The 9,285-nt window shown below is 43.7% G+C and overlaps 1 protein-coding gene across 1 annotated transcript; it reads right to left on the bottom strand.

Moving 5' to 3' along the window:
- Positions 1-364: 364 nt before the first annotated feature.
- On the bottom strand, positions 365-8,894 carry LOC119169942 (uncharacterized). The gene is made up of 5 exons (XM_037420938.2): positions 8,788-8,894; positions 7,797-7,918; positions 5,748-6,005; positions 3,578-3,838; positions 365-1,158 (listed from the first exon to the last, which is right to left on the bottom strand). Exons 1-5 carry the CDS (start codon positions 8,892-8,894, stop codon positions 365-367), a joined length of 1,542 nt encoding a protein of 513 aa, XP_037276835.2.
- Positions 8,895-9,285: the final 391 nt, after the last annotated feature.

Here is a 9,285-nt window from a genome sequence, read left to right as displayed (position 1 = left end):
TACTACCATTCATGACAAGAACGAACCTGCCATATCAAAAGCAGCTCATTCAGTTACTTGTGTGGTTCGCAGCAATGTGTACCTGCCTTAACTGGATATGTTTCTCATCTGCCACAGAGGTTTGGTAGTTATGATGCTCGACTGCAGACCAAGAGGTCACGGGATTATATGCTGCCCACGGCGGCTGCATTTTGATAAAGGCAAAAACTACTGAACCACTTGCTTGGATTAAGGTGCACATTGAAGTACACCGAAGAGTCAAAACTTTTAAAGCCTTCCATTACAGCATCCCTCATAATCATATCGTGGTTTTGAAATGTATTTCTTTACCACTTCTGTGTCTGCCTGTGAAATTAATGTAACCTTAGTCACGTTCCACCATGTTAGGAACTGCACAAATGTAGTCTTCTTTGTCATTCAAAGAGACCAGAACACATGCTTTGTCAATGTCGTTCATCGTTAGAGGGAGGAGCGAATACACTAAAGAAAAAAAACAGTCGGAAATGTGTGGCGGGAGTCCTGCAACGTTGTTGCCAGCAACTATCCTTGTGCAAAGAAGGACAGTCCCACCATTTAAAGCACAAGTTGGATCTGTCACCTCAAATATTCTTTTAATAGAATAAAAGCCTCCAGTTTTGCTCTCGAACACAGAGCTGTTTTTCCTTCCAGCTTTGTACGATTCACTGTGAAAGATTGTGCCCAAAATAGAAAATCTGAAATGTTCTTGAACGATTGGAACTTGTCCACACCATGTCTGCAAGCAAGAAGACTCCTGATGACTGAGAGAAGGAACTTGTTTCGGTGTTCCAAACAACCATGCAGCTCCAATGTGCCGTGCATGCTCAGTGATTGGGTTACCGAGCATGTTACTACAAAAACTGAGCACTTTTGATGGCAATGGAAGCCCTGCAAGCAATAACTGGAGCTCTTGTGCCATCACTACTCTTTCCAGCACCTGCGCAGGCACAGCTTTTGCAGCACTAACAAGTTTTAAAAGGTAACCATTACTGTTTTCGAATGCGAAAGCAGAATGGGCCCACAAAGGACCAAACTGTCTCGCAGCATCAGCCAGGTGGAGAAGCTGATGCACATTAAAGCTCATACATCGCTGTCCATAGAGCCCGGCTGCCTGGGATACAAAGGATGTCAGAAGCCGTCCTGAAAAATGCAATAAACAACTATTTCCTCACTGATGCTATAGAATATTACAACACCTTTTTCATGCAGCCTCTCTTGTTTCAAAGAAGTAACATTTACTGCGCATAAGCCACCAGTGAAGAGATGAACATATTAAAAAAGCTGTATTTAAATACTTTCAAAAGTGGAATGGCCTAAAATAAACATTACGAAGCAAGCGTTTTGTTGAAATCTATAAATATCGCAAAAATGCCCAAGTTCGCCTTTAAGCGTCATCACGCCATGGTGACAAGAATTTCAAAATATTGTGTAGAGCATCACAGGTGTACACAGGAGTTATCTTTCAGTAGAGGGGGGGGGTTAAAGTTCATAGCAGCATCCCCTTCCAAATACATCAATTTACGGGGCTGTCTTTGTGCACCCCCCCCCCAGTCACAGACCCCCTTCCTCTCTATTACATCAATGTTAGGGCTGGCTTTGCACCCCCCCCCCCTCCTTATGCACACAAGGGCATTGCGATTATTAGCCAATACATGCCTCACGCCGATATGCCTTACGTATATGTCTACATAAACACATGCGAACCAGTGCGTACTACACCAGGCCGACCCTCTGACATGGTGGCTATTCACCCAGTTTAAATTATAGTATGCTAGTATGGGGCACTACAAATGAGAAGAATTTAAATAAACTAGAAATCTCACAGAAGAAAGTTCTCCGCCTATTCAATGATTATTATGGCAACGCAAGGGAAATTTCTAGCGGTCCATTATTCATAAAACATGGTATACTTAAAGCAAGACAGGTGTATGAATATAAGCTATAACTTTACATTTATAAAAATAAACTCCACACTACTACGGCACCGGAAGGCGCACTCAAATACTCGCTCCGTAGGCAACCATTTCGCGTTCCTGCTACTAGGACTGGATATGGCAGAGCCCCGATTGCATACCACGCCCCACAGCTTATAAATCATTTAGGTGAACAATTAAATTTTAACCTCTCATTAACACAATTTAAATATCACATAAAACATCTCATTAATTGAGTATATAAACATCATGTTTTCAATAAACTTCTGGCTAGGTTACACATATGCTCTCACCGTTGGGTACAAAACGCGTGTATATACAGTAGTATGTACGTACATATGGGCACATGTATGTATTAATATGCGAGTGTATTATATGAATATATCAATACGTATGTGTTTTTTTTAATACGTAATGAAAAGAGCCTCGATGTCTGATTCTGTGTCTATGCAGCCTATTTTTTGTACTTATATACCACCTATTTTTGCTTTTATGCTATTTCTGTGTTTCTATTATTATGCTGCTCCTTGTATTGTGATAATTATTATTCAATGTAGCACTGTTTGCTGAAATTTTTTCGCGTAGCGAAGCCACGTCAGGCCGAATGGCCTTTAGCTTCACTTCGTTTTTCTGTATTCTCTCCAGAAATAAAATCTGTTAATTTCATTTCATTTCAAATCTCGACACAGAGGGCAACTTGCGACTGACCCTATCGCCACATCGTCTTCTCAGCTTTCGCTCTCCCTCTCCCCCAGTGGTGGTCAAGTGCTGTTGGATGCTTTTCTTTTGCTTCACCAGCAGCTACTCCTCAGTGTCGAATCGCAGTCAGAGGGGCGCGTTCTGAGCTCGTTCACAAGGCCGCAAAATAGGCCATTTTCCTGGACCTGGGGACCATAAACTAACCTTTTTATGCTTCTGAAAATTTCGTTCGTAACAAGCACACAGCTACAATGCAACTCACGGAGTCCCAGCCACTGCAAGTAGACGGTGTTTCAAGCAGCGCGTCAGCACTGACATATGCCAGGTGAGATTGAGAGGAGCAAGAGAGGGGTGCTCATCGAAAGGGTAAAGCAGCTTTAGGAGAGTATACCATGAAGGGAAGTGTAGAAGAGAACGAAAGGAATGATCGTCACGGTTTCGATAATCAAACGCGTCTAACTCCACTATTACAGCACCGTTTCGAAAAATTCTCACAGCTCCGTGTTTTTCATACACTCGTTCACAATTCCCCACCACAATTGAATTTCGACCTCTCGGTGGTTTACGAGCCCTCTAAAAGGAAGGGGTCTGCAACGCTTTTTCTTCTGAATTCTGCAGCACTGAAGTTTGTGTAGTGCTGAATTCTGATGAACACAAAAAGAATTATCGAAATTAGAACACGGTAAAGGACGTTATTAGCCTTCAAAGTTCAAAACCTCAGCAGACAACAAAAAAAAACAATTCCTTTCCCATTTCACTCCGAGTCTCCCACTAACATCAAAGGCCATTTCAAATCACCTCTTATAGAGACAGTCTTCTTGAGAACTTGATTATTCTTTCAATGGCACGATTGTTTTTTACCGTGAACTGAAGACAGTTTTGTAAAATGCAAGTGATTGCGCTTTCAGTTGTCAACGTGTTCTTACCTGCCCGATCAATGTGGTCAGATGACAGCTCTTGCAAAAGCAAGAGAAAAATTGCCTCAGACAGGAGGGCGAAGTGGCGGAAATATCTTGGCAGTAGCACAGGGTAGCAGCATGGTAAACAGTAAAATAGCAGCCAGTTTCGCCACTCGTGCGCCTTCCAATAGCACCTCTCTCGTAGCGTGCGAGGCAGCCGGGTGAAATGATGTGGAGGACGAATGTTCAGCAGGCGTTTGTTGATCACCCTCAATGTGCTTGGACGTCCTGTAGGGGGGCAGCAAACAGTTCTAGTCAACTACTAGTAAGAAATTCTCCATATGATTTAATGGTCCCCTGAAGCATTCCAAAGGAAGCTTTTTATGCAACACTAAAAACATCATTACATGGCAACTTCATGCATTCATGTTACTGCTGCGGACAGTGACATAGTGGACGCGGTGTTGTTTGCTGACCCAATAGACATGAGTTTGATCCCATGCATAGCAGTACCATTTTGACAAAGGCGAAGTGCTAGAAGTGCAAGTGCTGCATGATATCAGGGCATGCTTAAAGAAGCACTGACATCAAATTTCAAGATCAAGATATGCCCATGATTTGATCGCTTGGTATGAGTAGGCCTTTTTGGCCAAATTTGAATGGCATGGAATGCGAGGAAGTTATTTTAATTCGATGTCAAACAGCGTAGACAAGCTAAGGAGAGAAAACTGGAAATATACTGCCCTGCGACATCAACACAAGAGCTGCGTGTTCGGTGTGATACATTCCACAAATACCACCCTGAGTGACGATACGCTAGTAACAATGACGTCGACGATCTGAGTGTGTTTGGAGCCGACTCCCAGCCATGCTCTCACTATTGACTCTCCTTGCTGTGTTGAAGCGTGCGTGCACTTCATAGTGTTGCATCGACTGATTTGGCATGTGTTCCGCAGCATGAGTACTATCATTCAATGTGACAATACGTGCCAGAATGTCGAGAAACTGCTGCTCAGTGACAACCGGCACGTCGAGGCGTGGAAAAAGAAGAAATAGCGTGGCGTTTCATGCCTTTCCAAGCCACGAACCTCAACATAGCCAGTGAGTTGATGCGCTGATGGACAGAGAGACTAGACGCCTAAGAATAGCCACATTTGCTCGCTTCACTTTGCGCCGAGCTGCTCCAGGGTAAATTCTGTGTTGGTGAATAAGGTGGGTTTCACTGGCAGTATGAGGCTCCTTGTGAGGGCCGGGGCTAAAGGAAGAGGGGAAGAACGAGTTGGCACTGCTTAAGCTAGCCGGCCAAAAATGCATGGAGAGGCTTTAGTCTACATAATCAGAGACACAGCTGGACTGACTGCACGTGCGCTCCTAGCAGACGAAACGCCAGTGTGCGTGACGTCACCATTTTTTGTGAAAGCAACATCAGCTATGCAGCGGCCTAGGTGTGGCCGCAAGGTAGCGCTGACAGCACTACAATTTGACGGCTTTCGACTCATTTTGAACCTCAATTGATAGCAGATATATAAATCAATATTACAGATATTCATTCGTACCTCAGATGCGTTTTAGGTCGGGAATAGCTACTAAAAAGACAATAGCTACTCGTTGACGCGGAAATCTGGACATGAGTAAACTTGATGTCAGTGCTCCTTTAAGAGCTCCAGGTAGTAAAAATTTCCAGAAACCTCAACTAGGCTTGATAATCATATGGTGTGCTTGATAACCATATGGTGATTCTGGCATGTGAAATCCCCAAAACAACATTCCTGTTACAGCTAAACATTACGCTAGGTGGCATTAGTATTCTTGTTTCAGAAAACAATGTGCTGTTTACATTTGAACACTAGAAGGGGCACTTTGAAAAAAGCCTTGGCTGGTTTCGTGGACCTAGATTGATTTATCCATAAACTACGTGCCATTGTTCACTACAGTATTTTCTACATTGGTCAAATTCCAGGCTTTTCTGATACCGATTTCCATCATTTTCCAGAAGAAGCTTTCGAGAAAAAAAAAAGTATCGCCCGTTCAAGCAAGCAAACCTTCAAATAGGGGAAGATGCCAAAGTGTACATGAGACGGCATCATACAAACACATGTATGTCAAAAATTTGGCAGCAATACAAAAGTGGGCCATATGCACTGTTCTAAAATATTTATCCGTAATACTTCAACCATGAGGTGTATGGTGCACTCACCCATGTAGTATGGCTCATTGCTGTTTGACGAGTCGAACCAATACTCAGCAAACTGCCTTGTTACGCCCAGCAGAACACTATGCATATACTCCACTGTATAGCCCCACACAAGGTCGAAATGTGGGAGTTTCACCAGTGGTGACACCCCTTTCAAGCCATTGACTGGGGTCTTTAGTCTAGATGCCAGGGTCATGTCTCTTCGGATGCCTGCTGACGTCCTCTCCACATCAGGTTCTGCATTCAAGTATATTAGGCGCCCTGCAATGAAATAAAGCAGAAACAAGATAAGTATTTCACTGAGCAAATGCTATAGAGATTCCTTAAGGGCACAAGCACCACCAAACAGGCGCACAAGCTACTTGTTCATGGGAAAGTGGGTACGCCCCAACAACTGCCATGACAAGCACACTGCCTTCACACGTTTACCTTTGAACCTGTACCGTGCCAGCACTTTTGAAATCAAGCAAATTTTGCAAGATGCAGCATATTGCAGTGTATTCAGTCGTGAATTTCTGTGTTCACCTTCGATAGTGTCTGTGATTTCCGCTGTCAAGTGTTTATGTGTGCCACTGTTGAACCAGCTGAATGGTTCTAAAGTATCGTTTTTCTTTTTTTTTCACCCGTTTGCTATATGGCATGGATTAAAACAAAAAGATTCAAGTTGATTGATATGTGGTGTTTATTGTCCCAAAACCACCAAATGATTATGAGAGACACTATAGTGAAAGGCTCCGGAAATTTCGACCACCTGTGGTTCTTTAACGTGCACCCAAATCTGAGCACACGGGCCTACAACATTTCCGCCTCCATCGGAAATGCAGCTGCCACAGCCGGGATAAAAAAAAGGAGGATTCAAGTCAGCTTCCTAGATAACGTCCAGGATCAGTCAATGAAATTCACGGATGCATTTGGAATACATGTTCATGAACACTCAATGAGCAAAGGCAAGGTTCTGTTGAGAATGTTACAGTTTCAATTTATTAAAATGAGATACCTAATCTAGACAGTTAGCTTTCATCCCCACTAGAAGCAACAAATGATGACCATCTACCACCCTTTGTTCGTTTTAACAGCAGGTGTTGGATTTTACAGTTGCCGATGGTGTTGTGAAGTGTTTGCGCAAAGGTGACCATAATACCGTAGATATATGTACTGACATAAGCAATATGAGATGCAACACTAATATTACTGTTTAAATGCAGTTGGTGAGTGCAAAATTGTTCATGAAATTGACTGCTCTATAGAGAGAAACGATATCTTTAGCAACGCCATAGTGTCACGGGTTCGATCTCAACTGCAGTGGTTGCATTTCTATGGATGCAAAATGATAGGGGCCTGTGTGTTCCCAGTGCAGGTTAGAGGAACATAAAATGGTTGAAATTTCCACAGCCCTCCATCACGGCATCCCTCATTTTCATATGGTATTTAGGATGTTAAATACTACATGTACTTATATATACTGTTAATATTATTGCGCTTACGTCACATTCACCTCTGTACAAGCTAGAGGGTGGAGCACCGGACCTGTGCACGACCCGGGAAATTTTATTTTGTTGTGGCACAAAACAAAAAAATTACCATTTCAAAAATCTGACTTTACTACCTTCCCTCCTTCCAAGAAATTTCTGGCTATGCCTCTGTCGTTGACTGAACATCAATTTGGTATTTCAACTCATATTGCTCACAATGCCTTTTGACAATATCGGCACAATGAGCACATACTGCTCAAATGCCATATTCGACGTACATTCTTTCGGTAGTACCTACACTGACTGAATTATTTTTTTCAAATTTTGCGCACCGAGAAGACACATGTAGGTGCATTTGTAAGAATATTCACTAAATGGCAACATGTTCTTTCTTTTTTGCACTCCCACACACTGAACGAGCAGTGAGCTGCTGCAAAGTGTACTTGCGCCACACAAACACCTTTCCTCAAACAGAACTATTGGGCATTCTCGAATTGCCTGAAAAAAAGACTACTGATGATGCTCAAGCATTATGAAAGCTTGTTTAGGCACTCTGCTTTATGAATTTTCGTGCACTTACCCTCTTGGCTTTCTCCACAAGCCAGGCACCACGGGCAGCCAAAAAAGCCGTTGAACTGAACTTGGTTTCCAACTGCTGCCCTCGCCGGTGCATCAACACAGACAAAGATGGTGTAAATCTTGCTGTGAATAACAGTTGAATAGTATTTCCAAATAAGTTCGCCAGTCCTACACAAGGATTCAACAAACTTCTCCAGAAAGACCAGCATGTTGGGGTGTTTTCGTCCGTACCATGAGCCTCCAAGAATAACATTCTTATACCTGTAGGGCGCAGGAAGTTCATTTATTATCATTTGTATGGGCCATATTGAGGAATTAGATGATTTGTATAAAGGGCTGCCATCGGTGTTCAAGGTAATAGTCAAATCACTCCACCTTAACACACCCTTTTCTCGCAAAGTGCGGTGCATCATGCCACTAGTGATGTCACGAATCAAGTGGCATCCGACTTCTGCCTGCTGCTTCAACTTGCTGAGGTTCTCAAACAAAACACCAGAGAGACTTTCTATAGTGCTGGAAAGTTGCATTCCAACATCCAGAATGGAAAAAAATGTGCCCCCGCTTTTTACGTCCGACACCTTCACAGTACTCTGGCAGACATTGCAAGTCAGGTGGATTTTGTCGCTAGAAATGTCGAGCAGCTTGCCACACTGACTACAGCAATAATGGTATTTGCTGACGGAATCGCATTTCGTGGACCACAATTTCCTCAGTAGGTATTTCGACTGCGGCAGGCCGCACTTTTCGAAACCGAACAAGGCTTCCACAAGTTTCAACAAGTCGTCCACAGCAGACCAGGAAAGGCCGTGAGCCGCTATGAACGACATTATTAGAACGATAGCGACTGCAATTGTGGTTGCTGATCCCGGAAGTGTTTTTGTTCCAAAATCCGCGACGCATCTGGCAAGCAATTCTGATTCGTCGAACGAGGGCACAGAACTACGGTCGCCAGAAATATCTCCTTCGGCTCCAGGGTTTTGGTCTCGATTTACAGAAGCGTCGTCTCCACAAAGATAGTCACCACTATCTTCTTCGGTTCCGGAGCTTGGGTCTTGATCTGTATCTCGGAAAGGTCGAGTGTCACCGTCTTCACTGTCATTTTCTGAATGATTGCTTTCGTTGTCAGCGCATTCTTCGGGGCTTTGGTATGCATTGTCGCCTACGCCATGCGCGCTGTTGAAAAAGTCGTCGCTTCCTTCTGGCACCTCTGTTCGTACTCCTAAAGAACTCGTGTCAACAGAACAGCCGTCCGTGAGACATCGATCTCCTGGTGATGTTTGGGACGCGTGAGAACTGTCTGGTGGCGAGTTCAAAACACCCGCGAGACGAGTCGTAGCGGTCGCCGAAGCACTGCTGGTCGACTGCTGGCTGTACCATCGCGTCGAACGGGGTACTACAAATTCAATGTCTGGTCCTAAATACAGCTTTCGACGTTTCTTTGCAGTTAGTTGACTCATGACTAGCTAAGCAAAGCACAACTGAAGACCACG

The sequence above is a fragment of the Rhipicephalus microplus genome, unplaced genomic scaffold (assembly GCF_043290135.1).
Source record: "Rhipicephalus microplus isolate Deutch F79 unplaced genomic scaffold, USDA_Rmic scaffold_25, whole genome shotgun sequence".
Taxonomy (NCBI): domain Eukaryota; kingdom Metazoa; phylum Arthropoda; class Arachnida; order Ixodida; family Ixodidae; genus Rhipicephalus; species Rhipicephalus microplus.
Note: the sequence above shows the minus strand (reverse complement) of the source record. Positions and strands in the feature narration are given on the sequence as shown.